This window comes from Mustela nigripes, chromosome 14, assembly GCF_022355385.1.
Source record: "Mustela nigripes isolate SB6536 chromosome 14, MUSNIG.SB6536, whole genome shotgun sequence".
Taxonomy (NCBI): Eukaryota; Metazoa; Chordata; class Mammalia; order Carnivora; family Mustelidae; genus Mustela; species Mustela nigripes.
The window spans coordinates 106,830,510-106,845,501 of NC_081570.1; the positions used below are offsets into that span (position 1 = coordinate 106,830,510).

The 14,992-nt window shown below is 49.1% G+C and overlaps 1 protein-coding gene across 2 annotated transcripts; it reads right to left on the reverse strand.

The window, feature by feature from the left end:
• Positions 1-1,642: 1,642 nt before the first annotated feature.
• On the reverse strand, positions 1,643-10,031 carry THEM5 (thioesterase superfamily member 5). 2 transcript variants are annotated; one of them, XM_059374555.1, is made up of 7 exons: positions 9,964-10,031; positions 9,710-9,875; positions 8,205-8,406; positions 6,839-6,977; positions 2,579-2,689; positions 2,137-2,261; positions 1,643-1,856 (listed from the first exon to the last, which is right to left on the reverse strand). In XM_059374555.1, exons 2-7 carry the CDS (start codon positions 9,830-9,832, stop codon positions 1,813-1,815), a joined length of 744 nt encoding a protein of 247 aa, XP_059230538.1. In that variant the 5' UTR covers positions 9,833-9,875; positions 9,964-10,031; the 3' UTR covers positions 1,643-1,812. The 2 variants fall into 2 exon arrangements, with proteins under 2 accessions (XP_059230538.1, XP_059230537.1); XM_059374554.1 differs by having other exon boundaries at positions 9,710-10,029.
• Between the last annotated feature and the right edge of the window lie 4,961 nt (positions 10,032-14,992).

The window sequence follows — 14,992 nt, forward strand, 5'->3', positions numbered from 1 at the left end:
TCTTCTCTGCAGGCTCAGAGGAGGCTCTGGCTTCTCCTTGGTGATGATTTCCTCCCTCAGTCTGTATTCTTCTCCTTCATGTCAGACCATTCCTTCTTAAAAATATTCGCCGGCCATATTCTTTTTCCTCTGTCACCGCTGTTTCCTTGCCTGGCTTACTGGCCATTGTCCCGTAGTCTTGCCAGCTGGCTCCCACCTTCCATTCATCCCAGGTCAGTACACTCCAGACCCCCATTTTCCATCAGCAGTTGGGCCTTCTGCATGCTTTGGCCCATGTGTACCTGGTTGGTTTGTTCTGATCCCCACAGTGGCATATGGCAATCATTGCCCTCCTTCCAGACCCCTCTCCCCACTGAGGGCCTCGCCTTCTGTTTCACTGAGGACGCTGAAGTCCTCTGGCATGAAACTCCTTCTCCTCCCCCCTACTATGCACTCCCCCTTCTACTAATTCCTTTTTTGGTATCAGAGTCACTGATGCTGTCTCCACCTGTGCTCTCAATCCATCTCTGAGACCAGATAGGTGTTCTGCTGAATGACACCTCTCTCCCTCCTAGAGTGTCAGCCTTTCTCCACTAGCTCCTTCCAAAGCAATTTATAAATATAGTCAACCCTCTTTCCTTAAATAACTTCATCAACAACAACATTCCTAGAAAGAATCATCTAGATTCACTTGTCATTCCCACCCATCTTTTCACTCACCGTAATACTGATTTTGCTCCCACGTGGCAAAGAAGACCCTCATCTTCCTCATTGCCAAAGGCAAAGGCCTACTTTTAGTCCTCATCTGTCTTGCCTTCTCGTGAGTGTTGGACACTGCTGAGCTCTTCCTCTTCAGAATGGTCACTCCTATCCTATCCCCAGTCTCTGGTGGCTTTTCATCCTTTGCCCCAACTTTAAGCCTTAGCGTGACTAAAAGTTCTATCTGTGACCCTTTCCCTATCCTTCATTTCTCCCCGCCCTTTCCCTCCTGTCACTCTGCATGCTTCACTCCCCATGGTTCCATGTCCCTTTTTATACTGATCACTTACAGACCGAGTCAGTTGCTCATCAGTCTCGAGCTCCAGACCATAATATCCAGGTTCCTGCTGGTGCCTGCCATGTGGCTAAAACACCACGAGCACATCAAGCTCCATGGGTGGGAAACTAAGCTCATTATCCACCCCCACCTCAAAACTGCTCCTCTCTACTCCCGATAATGCCCCTTGCAATTCCTAGGCCAGAAACATGGTGTCATCCTGCAGAGCTCTTCACCAGTCCATGACATGTAATTAGCAGCAAAGTCCCACGCTCTTTTGTTTGTCCCATGTTCCATCTCTTTCATCTTCAAAGCTCTGACCCATGTCAGGCCCTTACTATCTCTAGCTGGGGGCCGTGATGGGGTCTCCCACCCAGGGCTCCCACCTTTGGGCTTGCTGACCCTTGCTTTACGGCCACCAGAGTTCTCTTTCTAAAAAACAAAACTTTATGTCCCATGCACTGCGCCTCCCCGCCCCGCCCTTACTGACCACCACCAGGCTATACCCTTTAAAGTCTTTCCTTGCTGTGTGCTTGGTGCCTCACCCAGAGCCTGGAACCTGCAGGTGTCCAGGAGATCTCTTGGTGCTGAATGGGAAAGTGGGTTTATGGGAGGTGCTGGCGGGATTCTAATTTCCGGGCACAGAAGGGTCTTAGCCTGAGAATGAGGCCATAAATCTATTTATTCAGAGGAGTGCACCCTCTCCTTTATCTCACCAGTCACTTCCTGGGGACCCCTCCCTGCTCTGTAGTGGGTCCCTAGCAGGCAAGGCAGTCAGCAGGAAGGCTTAGTGACTATTACTGGGATGATTCCTCTTCCAGTTGCAGCTGAAGGAAAACACCTGCGTGGGAAGAGGACAGGCTGAATGGCAGGAGCTGGATGGGGTGCCCTGAGCATTTGCATCCTGTTATCTGGCGTCTGACCTTGTCCCTGTGAAACAGGTCAGACCACTCATACATAGAAAACAAACAAACAAACAAAAAAACCCTAGCCTGGTTCTCCAGGTGCCCAAGCCCACTCTAAAAAGCTGGTCCCTGCTGGGGACAGCATCATCAGCATTCTTCCTTCCATTTGCCTTGAGGGTGATGGTGGCAGGGGGTTGAGGCTGAGAATCTCTTTACCTGAAGACTTGGCATAGACTGTCTGCTGATCCCTACTCTGGGCGATGCAAGACATGTAAAGCTTCTGGTCCTCGATCTTTTCCACGTCAACATTCAGGACAGCCACAGAGCCCACAGGGATCAAGCTGGAAAAGGAGGTGGTTTAGCCCGTCCCTCATAGGACTCCCCAGCAGCCATCCCTGCACCCCTCCATTTCCCCCAGCCTTCTCTTCATTCTACTCTGCCTCAGGGAATAAGTGGCTCAGGACTCAGGGCCCCGTTTGCAGACTTCCAGAATCTGACAGCAGAGGCTGTGCTCTGGCTGGGACCCAAGGAATGGCTGAGCAGTGGCTGGGGAAGGAAGGCAGCAGACAGGGCTCCCACACCACACCGCTGAGCATGGCCACTCCTCAAGGATAAAAAGGGCATGACTTTGGCCAGGGCCCCAAGGACCCATACTTACTTTTTGAACCTGATGTTGAGGCTTACTGTGAACAGCCCCTTTCCAGCCAGGTAAGCCGTTTTAGAGAAGGTCTCGTCCATCAGGGCAGCCAAGGACCCTCCATGTGCAAACCTGGGGGTGGGGCAGGAGCTAGGCGGGGGCGCAAACTTCCCCGCCCCGCTCCTTGATCCCGACAAGGAACCGCCCTGCCTCTGCCTCTCTACCGGAGAGAAAACAAGCAGAGCAGCATCCCAGCTCATCAAACTGGTCCCAGTCACTTCAGCTTTTCTACCATGTTCCTTCAAAGGTGTCAGCAACCACCTGACATAATTCTTTTATTTTGCCAGGAAAACTTCTTGTTGTTGTTGTTTTTCCGATAAGGTTAATGGGAAAACATTTTTTCTGATTCATCACCTGTGGCTGGCAGAAATGGCCATCATTTGGAAAGGTGCACTTGTACAGGGCCTGGAAAATGCCTGGTGTTTTTCAGTGTGGGCTCCAGGGCATGGCCTTGGGCCAGCTCCCACCTTATCCATCAGTACATCTGGGGCCAAGCCCACATTTTCAAGGCAGAGAAATGTGAACTGTAACTTATGTTCTCTACAGGGCCAATAGGACAGACTCCTGAGCAATCCTGCCTGCAGAAGGCCCAGGGCCCCCCTTTGGCAGGTTGCTGCCAACACCTGCTTTCCTTAGAGCGAGAGAATTTCTCAATCTCAGTTGTGTAAGCCGACCTTATGCCAAAGCTGCTTTGTTGGTGGTGAAGTTGGGAAAAAGAGAAGTGCGCTGAAATCTAGAATGCAGATAACATGAGACAGATTCAAGCTTCTGATTTCCAGAAGCATGATTCTCCACGGACCAGGCCAGCTGTCCCCGCTGTGCTAGCATGGATTACCCTCCGGTTCCGGTTCCTACCACCAGGAGGGGAAAGAGCTGGAAGGTTGTGGAACCACCCTCCACCTGGTTTGACTTCCTGCCCCACCTCCCACTACCTGTTTGATCTTGAGCAAGCTGCTAAGTTGCTGAGCTGCTAAGTGGCTAAGCTTTTCTGAGCCTAAGTTTTTCCACTATAAATTCTGAATAGAAATAATTCCTATTTCAGCAGATTACATGAAGTAATGTTCATAAAACCCCCTACTTTCACATTGCTTTAAAGAGGGGAAAATAAGTTGGTGCCAAAGAACCCCAAATCTGCTCTTCCCTTGGCATCCTCATTGGGCAGACAGGGACCCACTGACAGGCTTGTGGATTCTGCAGGATAGCTCTTGGCCAGCCCGCAACCTAGCCCTCCTCATTGCCTAGGGGCTGGGTGGACACTTGTGATAAGATAGGTGATATATATTGGTCTCTGCCCTGGATTCAGGACAGTGCTGTCGGAAACCCTTGTAATTTCCTGGGCGGTGAGAGTGTCTTGTTTTACTGAGGTGGCTCTGGGCAAGCTTCTGGATGACTCCTGGATGAGGGCTGGTCCCCAGAAAGACCAAGCCATGATTAGAAGCTTCTAGAGAAGGGTGAAGGGCTGGAAATGGAATATTTGATGGACCACACCTGGTGAGGAAGTCTCCATAAAATCCCAATGGTACAGGGTTCAGAGAGCTTCCAGGCTGGCAAACACAGGCCCAGGGGAGGGTGATGCATGCCAACCCCACAGAGACAGGAGCTCCTGCATGTGCTTAGGACCCTCCCAGACCTCGCCATATGTGTGTCTTCATCTGGCAGTTCTTCTGTATCCTTTATCATATCCTTTAATAAACTGGTAAATATAAGTGTTTCCCTGAGTTCTGGAGGCCTCTCTAGCAAAGTAAGTGGGCTTGAGGAGGGGGTTGTGAGAACTCTGACTGGTAACTGTAGGGGCCAAGGCAAGCTGCCCCAGGATGGGCCACTCGAGCATGGATATTATTTTGAGCTGAAGGCAGTTGAGACCCTGTGGAATTCCTTCACTACATAGAAGAATTTAAACTGGGAGTCTTTCCCAGAGTAAAGGTTATTACCAGAGATTAAGTTTTACCTGAGTGACCCATCTGTAAGGCAGGATAAGCATCTAATTACCAAACATCTGCTCTTCTTCTTATTACCATGCAGAGTGCATTCCTTCCCTTCTAAGTCCCAGATCCCTGCCCCCTGCTCCTTAGTTCAGGATGACAGATAGGCTTCATTTTGCCTGTCTTTGGAATTCCCATGTCTGTGTGAATTTCCTGTATGTACACTATTAAATTTTACTTTCTCCTGTTAATCTGTCTCAGGTCAATTTGATTCCTAGTCCAGCTGCAAGGACCCTTGAAAGCGACAGGAAAATCTTGCTTCCCAACATAGCCAAGTCAGACAAAAGTTGTGGGAACCTGGCAACCTGCCACTTGCTCTTGGCGTCTTAAGTGGGGGGCAGTCTTGTGGACTAAGCCTTTACCCTGTAGGATCTGATGCTGTCTCCAGGTAGATGGTGTCAGAATGGAGTTAAATTGTAGGACACCCAGCTGGTGTCCCAGAATTACCTGGTGTGGGGAAAAGCCTCTAAACATTTGGTGATCAGAACTATCAGAAGTGTCCTGTGTGAGCAGTAAAGGAGATGCACAGGAGAAAAAGACATAGTAGTTGAGAACTGTTTTTTTTTTCCCCCTATGCAATAGATAGACTGAACTGGATATCTCTTTCTCTTCAGTATTCATCTCTTCTCTGAACCACTCAACCCACTGCCTTCAGTGTTGGGTGGTCCTCCGCTGCCTTTCCATGAGCCCCTAAATAAAAATCAGTTATACTTCACCCCTCAGCCCCGCCTTCTATAGTTTTCCTCTTGAGAAAGACAGGCATTCCTGACCTGTGTAGGGCTCTGACCTAGTCCCCCAGTGCTCAGTGGGAAAATCAGTGTCCTCATGGAAGATGCCTTTGGGATGGCAAAGGTGGCCAAGGGCTGCAGTCTGAATCCACGGCCTGTGGAGGTGCTGACATCTTTTTTTTTTTTTTTTTTTTTTTAAGATTTTATTTATTTGACAGAGAGTGATCACAGGTAGGCAGAGAGGCAAGCAGAGAGAGAGAGAGGAGTAAGCAGTCTCCCTGCTGAGCAGAGAGCCTGATGTGGGACTCGATCCCAGGACCCTAAGATCATGACCTGAGCTGAAGGCAGAAGCTTAATCCCTGTGCCACCCAGGTGTCCCAAGGAGCTGACATCTTTTAAGATCTCTGAATTTAACTGTGAGTTTCTCCCAGGCCTTAGGACCCTAAAGCTACCCCCCACCATTCTTTCTCTCTTGTAGGAACTCTGGCACCACTAGCAGGCTTTGGTGACTGTCTAAAGAAGGAACAGGGGGGCGCCTGGGTGGCTCAGTGGATTAAGCAATACGCTGCCTTCGGCTCGGGTCATGATCTCAGTGTCCTGGGATCAAACCCCGCATCAGGCTCTCTGCTCAGCGGGGAGCCTGCTTCCCCTTCTCTCTCTGCCTAACTCTCTGCCTACTTGTGATCTCTTTCTGTCAAATAAATAAATAAAATCTTTAAAAAAAAAAAATAAAGAAGGAACAGGGATGCAGGAGAAGGCGGACAACCATGGACTTGGTGGCCCAGTGGCCTTGGGCAAGAGGCTAAAGGCCAGCTTGATTTCCCTTGTGGAATTTACCTAGTGTGAGTTCCTTCCTGGGCCTATCCCAGGTTCAAAGGCAGCAGAGTATAATGGAGAGATCAGTGGCTTGGAGTCCCAGATCCTGGACTAGAGACCTGATTGGTTGCGTGGGCTGCTGTGCTACCTCATCTCTGTGTTTGCTCCTAGGCAAAAGATGAAGTCTGGAGAGATGGTGTCTGAGAGCTAAAATTGTGTCATATGATTTGTGAGTACATAGACATGGTCCTGTAATACTGTATCTCTCAGTCATTCTGGCAGCTAGGTATTATTGCCCGAGGTTTCAGGTAAGAAGGCTGAAGGCCAGAGGTTGAAATGCTTGCTTAGGGTGCCAAGGCCAGCAAGGCAGAACAGAACTGAAAGCCTGGCTCCAGATCTTGTCCTCTTCCAAGTTCACAGCACATTTCTCCCAAGTGGCCTCTAAGACCACCTTCTTACTGGAAAAAATTTCAGGCCTCCATACAGAGGCTCTCCTTATCTGCCCAATGAGGCCTGGACCAGGTGACCCAGAGTGCCCTTCCAGGCCTGGTGTGGAGACAGAAGCCCAGTGCCCACCCTCCCATCCTCCAGCTCCGAGGAAGAGGGACAGACTCTGGGGGCCCTGTGTGTGGCCCATCTGAGCCGAGCCCAGAAAGCAGCCAGGGACATCCACACAGGCTCTGTCTGTGGCTTACCCTGGGGGCCCCTCCAGGTAGGGGCCAGGTTGGAAAAGACAGATGGACTTCTTCTTGGATGGGTGGAAAAAAATGACATACTCATAGCCTTGTCCTTCCTCTTGGATACATCTGGTGAAGATGCGCCAGTCGCTTTTGTCTAGGGAGAGATGGGCAGTGCTGTAGCTTGAGAAGTGGATGCACAAGTGTGTGGGCCCTAGTTGGAATTCAGCACCATGGTGGAGCCCTGCCTTAGGCACAGACAGGGTCCAGGAGAGAACCAGAGGATGCCCTGGCTCTGCCCTCAAGGAGCATTCAATCTGAGAGTGGAGAGTCTGCCCTTTCTTCAGGGAGCCCTTGGTCTGGAGGGGGAAACACTCAGGAAGTTCCCTAGCTGAGGGGTAGAGACAGGCTCATGGCCAGATCAAGACTTTAACAGACCTTAAACCTGGGAAATTAAAAATGTAACATGTACTGCACATATAATTCAAAATAACAACAGTACTAAACCGTAAAATCAGGATGCCTGGCTAGCTCAATTGGTAGAGCACATGACTCTTGATTTTGGGGTTTGAGTTTGAGCCCCATGTTGGGTGTAGAGATTACTTAAAAATAAAATCTTAAAAAAAAAAAACCACAGTAAAATAAATGCAGAAAAGTCCACCAAAGTCCTGATTTTCCCCCCAAGATGACTACTACAACAACTACATCCTTTTTTGGTGGACATAAAATTCTTTGAAAAAAATTAATTTGGTGACCCTGCTTTGTGGTATAAATGCAAAGGTCATGTGCCTACCGTACCACAGATTCATCACTGGGCTAGAAAACCACATGCATGAATGAGAGAGACAAGAAAACAGGGACATGTGTGCGCACAGGCACACTTACACGCACCCACACACCTGAAGGAAGGTGAAGGTGGAAAGTTCTATCCGTCTGATCTGGTGGGAGTTTGGGGAGCCTGGCTATGGAGCCAGTAGAGTGGGGACGCTGTGTTGAGCCTGCAGTCGGGGAGGCAGGCCCCAGGGCCCCTACTAAGTGGAGAGGAGGACTTGGGATAAAGCCTGACGGCATAGGAAGAACACCCAGTGGGAAGGCAGAAGGGTAGGGGGCTAAAGGCTGTGCTCAGTGGGGGCTCTTGGCTGGAAGCAAAGGCCAACACTAGGTTGTGTTCTCTCGGATACGAGGAAAGAACCAGAAATCGGAGGGGATACTCTTCTCTTTTCCTGGGTCAGACACAGAAAGAACTTCCTGCTGAGAACTAGAAGGGAGGTTATGGATCCCCTTCCTGAGGGTCCTGAGGGTCAACACAGTGAATGGGACTGGCTGAACCCCCCGTGGGCTGGGGAGCAGATGTGCCCACAGGCCCTCCCAGGCCAGGCCTTACCTGAGGCAACTGCTAACCCAAATGGGAGTTTCAGCCCCTGGATGTGGTCTCTATTGGACTTGAAGGAGGGGAGTTTGACCCAGCCATCGGTCTTGGTCTTCTCCAGAAATTCCTGGTATAGGTTCAGCATGTCTGGACACCAGCTGGCATTGGGAAGGGCGTAATCCTTCAAATCCATCTTCTCTGGACAGAACCTTGAGACCTGGGCAGGAAAAATCAGAGAGATTAAAGAGCTTCTTGAGGGATGGGGGCTGCTGCTTGTGCTGTGGGACCTCTAGGTGATTTGCTCCTGGGTTCACTGGCTCCACCAGTGTCGACTTACAGGAAGCGGCCCAGGTTCCTTGCAGAGGGTTAGGGGACACCTGTGGTGATGGCAAGGGGACCATACAGTGCAAAGGGAACGGGGGCTGACAAGTAGAGGCATACGGCTCTCTGGTGTGCCTTGCAACTGTCCTGTTTAAAAACCCGTGAGCTGTTCCTTGAGGCTGAGAACTACTAGTCTAAGCCGTGCTGTACAGATAGGGAAACTGAGGAAATATGGCTAAGGTTGCCAGGCTTGTGAGTGTGAGAGCTGATGGTCATACTGGAGCCTGTCCTGAGATACTGTATCCCAGAGGGTGCGTCCAGTTGTTGAGGGCCATTGCTGCCACCTGATTGCTTTGGGGACTAGTCCAGGTGTCTATAGCTATGGGCATGCCCTGGCAAGGTGGCTCCTTTTTTTTTTTTTAAAGGTGGCTCCTTTGAAACATGTTTCAGGTGTCCACACAAGGGTGTTACTATCTGGAGGAAGAGTGAGCGCTCTGTGGTGTCAAATACTCACGGACCTGTCACAACTATAGGCAGTGGGCTGGCTGCTGGCCAAACCACACACAGGTCTGTCCATCGGGAAATGCGCAGATGCAGCTGCAGCAGTCTGAGCTCCATGGGAGGAAAGTGACTCACGCATGGCTGCACAAGATCCAGACCGGGATAAAAGTGTCCTGGTGGTCTTAGTTTGGGATTGCTTGTCCTGTCTTTCTTTCTCCCTGCTTCCCTCCCGCCTTCCCTCCCTCCCGCCTTCCCTCCCTCTCGGCCTCCCTCCCTCCCTCTCTCTCTTTCTCTCTTTCCCTTTCTTCCTTCCTTCTTCTTTTTCTTTCTTTCTCTTCCTTTCCGTTTCTTTCTTCCTCCCTTTCTTTTCTTTCCTTTTCTTTCTCTCTCCCTTCCTTTCCTGTCCCTTCCCTTCCCTTCCCTTCCCTCCTCCTTCATATCTTTAGGCCCATCATGGGAGTTGAACTCACGACCCTGAAATCAAAAGTCATGCTCCACCAGCTAAGCTAGCCAGGAGCCCCTTGGTCTGGGTGACTTGATATCCCAAGAACACCTTCCCTTTGCCAAATCACATAGCTCCCCAACACACTGCCCACTTGCTCCAGCCATCATCTGGAAAGAAGAAATTTGGGGTGCTCCTTATGCCCTAAGCCCCCAAGAGAAGGAGGGCTGCCTACCTGGCTGAGCTGGGAACTTACCAGGGAGTCCACGGAGGATCCGAATGCTGAGGTGGGGCTGAGTCTGGGTAAGACCTGCGGGACGCCAGGAAGGACCTTGTGCTGGCCAAGTCTTACTGCCCCCAGGAAGCTTCTCCTGATCATGGCTGAGTTCTGAGGCTGGGGCTGGTGGGACCACCGGCAGACTCTTGAGAAAGCAGCAAAGTGAGTGAGTGCTTTTTGGATGTAGCTGGGTGCTGCGGGGATCGCTGCCACCTCTGGTACAAGCCTCTCACCTTTTCGGTCACCAGGCTTCCAGCAGCAAGCTGCCTCCGCAGATGATTAGGCAAGGCTGGGCTGGGTTGACACAAGAGCACAGATGTTTGGAGCCTTCCCAAGCCCCACCTAGCGCTTGGGGAGGAGCAGACCCTGCTTGGACAGGAATGCTTAACAGGACTGGGCTGAGTCCAGAAAGAAACATTTGTTAAAGAGAAAGAAGCACATAAGGAAATAGCAAGCCTGACTCAGCTCAGGGGAAAGAGAGCTTCTCCCAGACCTGGACTCTCTGGAGAAGCAATTAGAAAAAAGAGGGAGTGGAGTGCCTGGCTGGCTCAGTCTGAGGAACAGGTAACTCTTGATCTCAGGGATGAGTTCAAGCCCTATGTTGGGTATAGAGATAAAAATAAAACTTAATGAAGTACTGTCTGATGACTAACATAACATAATAAATAAAAATAAAAATAATTAAAAGGGAAGAAAAAAAAAGAAAACAGAAGGAAGCCAGTGAAGGTTCATTATAATTTAGAACTCCTGTTGAATTCTGATTCAGCCTGTTTGCCTGTTCGGTTCATTTCCTATTTGGGACCCATGGGGGGATGTGGAGTCTGGGAATTTCTCTCACCAGGGTTCGGCCTGTCCCCAGAAGCACGTCCTAGGCCAGATCTGACAGGTGGGTGGTCCATCAGGAGAACCAGATAATTTACAACTGCCTCTTGGGGGTGGGGAGAGCTCAGAAGTTTACCAACTTCTGGGGTGGAAATATTCCCATGGTGGCTGGTTTCAGGCTACTACTATGAAGCCATGGACTCTGACTGTGAAGCTGGGAAAAGATGTAGACAGTTGTCTCCTGCAAGCTGGTAGGTATTGGCTCCAGCACTCCACTGATCTAGGAAATTCTCTGGTGTGTTGTAAAGCAACAGGGGTGATCAAGGGCTGGTAGATTCTGTGGATCACTTCCCAGTCCCAGGACTCTTTCTTCCTTATAGCAGGTTCCCCAATCTGAATGCACACCCACCTCTGTCTCTTTGGGAATTTCTTTCACTGTAAGACTATGTGGTAGCCCTTAGTCTCCCCAGCCTGCCCTCATTCCTTGCTCTCACCAAACAAACTCAGAGGACCCTTTCTGCTTAGGGGGATTTATTGTAAATCACTAAAAGGAAACAGGTAAAGATGAACATTGCCAGAAATCTTACAAAGTCCTTCTCAACTTGGGGGCCCTGGAAGCCCTCTCAGATCATTCTGGACATGTAGTGGAACTCCCCATGTGGGCCGGCCGGCTCCCACCTGTGATGGTGGGTTCTGGGCACTTCGGAGTTGTTCTGTCAGAATGGCCCCAGGCCCTTCTGGATGAGGAAGGGACTTCCTAGATGTCTTTGCTCTTCTGTGATCTCGATCCCTCCTGAAGACTTGGCTCTTACACTCATCTCTGCAATTTCTAGAGGGCTCCCAGACTACCCCAGGCCTCTCTCAGTCTGTGACTGATCTTCAAACTTGTCAGGCTAGCCCCAACCTCAGGGAACCTTGGTTTCTTGACCTTCTGAGTTAAGGGTCAGGGGCCAGGCTGAGTGATGTGAAACCGAGGGCACTCAGAGGGGGCTGCCCTGGTCTTGCTCCCCTCAGGAGTTGCCGTGAAGGAATACAGGCTCAGTTACCAGCTTTCTAATTTCTCCAGAAAAGCTAATATAAAACCAGACTTTTATGTTATGTGAAACCTTCCAACCTGCAACCGTTGCCCCTAATTTATAAGTACACAGCATACACCAATTCAGATGCCTTTGCCTGGATTTTATCTGGCAGGCTGCTTGATGATGCCAGCTGGGTATAAGTTCATGTCTGGACCTTCTCACACTACTGCTCTCCCGGGAGTCCGCTGCTCTTCTGTTCGGGTCCCATCTCTCTGACTATCCCCAAATAGTCCTCTTTTTATGGCTCCCTGAGGGAGGGACCCTCCTCAGATGCATTTATATCAGATCATCCTGGACTCTCTGCTTGTCTTCTACGACAGCAGACCCTGAACCCCATCTCCCTCCTGGCCTCACACGTGCTGGCAGAACAAAAACATCATCCCCAACGCCACCAATGTCACCTGTTACTACCAGACAGCTCCCTACGTCAGTGATGGCAACTTCAACAACTACTACGTTGCCCATCCTCTGGTCACCTACAGCCAGCTGTACCCTACCTGGCTTCCCTCTAGCTAAGCTTGAGACCTGAAGGCTTCCACAGTGGGAATCCCAAAAGGGCAAGGGTTTTTAGAGAGGGGTGCCTCCTTCTCAGTGTAGGTGTTTGGCTTTTAAAGGGGCACTCAGCTCTGATTCTGCTCTTTTTTTTCCTTTGTGCACCCATTGGAGTGGGTCTACAGTCTTATCATGAGCCAACCCTAAAGGGATCCGTTATTCCAGTGCCACTCTGGAAAATGCTATGGAATGGACGACCTCTTCACATCTTTCCAGGATCGACAGTAACACACATGTCCCCAACACCCGCATGGGGAGATTGGAGCTCCGTGCACTAATGGAATCTGGGAGAAAGCTTGGTCAATGTCTCTTCTTTCTCACTCAAGCTGAGAGTATGTTTGCCCTCACATGGGATTCTCAGCTGTTCTATGAAAGTTGTGGTTGCAGTCTATTTTCTTGTACTGATTTTAGTCACGCAGAAAATGGTGGATGTGAGACTGGTCTCGTGACTTCATTTTTGTTCAAGGGACTGAATTGCTTATGTTTGTTCCCTATTAGCAGAGCTGAGGATTTCTTTCCTGAACAAACCAAAGCTGGTAGCTGGAGAATTGAGATATGGTTGCAGTGGTTTATGGTTTAGCAGCTGTGCTCTCATGAGGAATTGCTTAGGAAATATCTCATGAGATATTGCTTAGGAAAAAAATGACCTTTGCTTGAAATATAACTTCAAAACAAAATAAAATGTAGAACATAATGTCTCTTGTTTTTGTTCGTTTTGCCAAACGCTTTGTTTTTATTTCATGCTGGGGCCGAAGGCCCATGGGTGCCCTTCTCCACCATTTCACCAAGAAAGTAGCACTGCCCACTCCCAGTCTCCCATGACCTGGTCCCAAGGCCACAGAGCAAATGCCTAGAATCAGAATTGTTTTCTGAATCGAATGCAAAGTTCTCCAAGGGCCCTGAGGCTGCCTGGCTCTGCCCGCAGGAGAAGCAGGGCTGGGGGTGTGCAGTGGGGTTGCACAGGAGAATTCCAGGGTGGTCTTCCAGGTGACGCTGGGGACAGAGCCTGGGGTATTTAGGAAGGCCACGGCTTCCTTCTTGTTTTATGCAGCCTGTTGTGATGCTCCCTTCGAAACAGAGCAGGGAGATCAACCCGAGAGCCTCTCTCCCAGTGGTTGCAGGTTCCATGTTTGGGCAAGAGTCGAAGACGTACAAAGTAAGAGGAGGGGTAACAGCGCTACAGTTCTAGTGGTTTCGACTCTAGAGTAGGCTCTTCTGAAACTCGGGGATGTTTGTGGGGCATGTCACAAATGGACAGAGGACTTGGAAGCTCTTTTTTTATTCCCCCATATTTTAGATATGGGTGAAGTGGATATTATTCTTGAATCTTGTTTCCAGTTGCTTTCCTTCGTCACATTTATTCTTACCTGTGGTGGCGGATTAATTTTTCCTTAGAACAGAAAGTTACTTCAGAGGAAATCAACAGCCTGAGTCTCCTCCCCTTACTTAGAGCATTTTGTTTGTATTCCTGACAGCACTGATGTACTCAGCTAACCAGAAACAATTAGCTACAACTCTGTAACATTTACCCCTAGCCCTTTACACTTACTTTACTTAGTATTGTTTACTTCAGAGGTTTTTCTCCTTGACCCTTAAAATGGACACTAGTGATATACTACTATCAAAATTTGCCTTATGATGAAAACTTTACCAATTTCTTTCTTTTCTTTCTTTTTTTTTTTTTTAAGATTTTATTTATTTATTTGACAGAGATCACAAGTAGGCAGAGAGGCAGGCAGAGAGAGAGAGAGGAGGAAGCAGGCTCCCTGCTGAGCAGAGAGCCCGATGCGGGACTCGATCCCAGGACCCTGAGATCATGACCTGAGCTGAAAGCAGAGGCTTATCCCACTGAGCCACCCAGGCGCCCCAAAACTTTACCAATTTCTTGGTTGGAGTATCATTCTTAATAAAGTAGAAAGTTTTCAAAATTCAAGTTTGTAAATTCTGGCCTGAAATCAGTGATAAAGGAAATGTCTTCCGCCTTTGCCTCCTTGTGGACCTCTGTGCATCACACTTACACACTTGCCTGGGTTTGTAACAAGAGGAGGAGAGTAAATCCTGGTGGTGGAGTCTTGAGATCTGGAGTTAGAATGACAGATGCAAATCCCAGGTTTGCCTCAGCTTTCCCATCTGTAAAATGGGAACATTAAGAGTTCCTACTTCATGAGGTGGCTGTGCGATTTTGGGAAATTTACTTAACCTCACACAGTTTGCTCACAGGTACAATAAGAAGTAAAGGAGGTAAGGCAATAATGTGTTTACACAATGACTGAAAACTTGTAATTTTAGGCAATAGCTATCTTTTTTTTTTTTTTTTTTAATAATTCTTAGACTGTTGTAGGCTTGAACCACTCCAGAGAAGCCCTATGGGCCAATTTGTCTTCGTTTCATTCACACAAGGATACAGTCTCTGTAAACAGCCTGTGCACACCATCTCTAACACTGCTTTTCCCAGGGGCAACTCAAGACACCGTCAGCCAATGAGGGCAAAGGCCTTGTAAAAATCTATTGTACAGGTTCTGAGAAAGAAGATTCCTTTTTTTTTTTTTTTTTAAGGTCTTACTTCTTTATTTGAGACAGAGAGAGAGAATACAAGTTTGCTTAGCGGCAGGCAGAGGAAGAGGGAGAAGTAGGCTCTCTGCTGAGCAGGGAGTCTGATGCAGGGCTCGATCCTAGGATCCTGGGATCAGGACCTGAGCGGAGGGCAGACGCTTAACTGACTGAGTCACCCAGGCACCCTGAGAAAGAAGGTTCTGTTTTCTTTCTTTCTTTCTTTCTTTCTTTCTTTCTTTCTTTCTTTCTTTCTTTC

What these genes read in the sequence shown, in the direction of transcription:
- THEM5 (XM_059374555.1), bottom strand. Translation starts at nt 9,832, where the DNA reads ATGATCAGGAGAAGCTTCCTGGGGGCAGTAAGACTTGGCCAGCACAAG. An exon ending in TACCTGGAGGGGCCCCCAGG is followed by an intron (nt 2,690 to 6,838) that starts GTAAGCCACAGA and finishes CCCCACCCCCAG; the next exon opens with GTTTGCACATGGAGGGTCCT. An exon ending in AGTCTATGCCAAGTCTTCAG is followed by an intron (nt 1,857 to 2,136) that starts GTAAAGAGATTC and finishes CTTCCCACGCAG; the next exon opens with GTGTTTTCCTTCAGCTGCAA.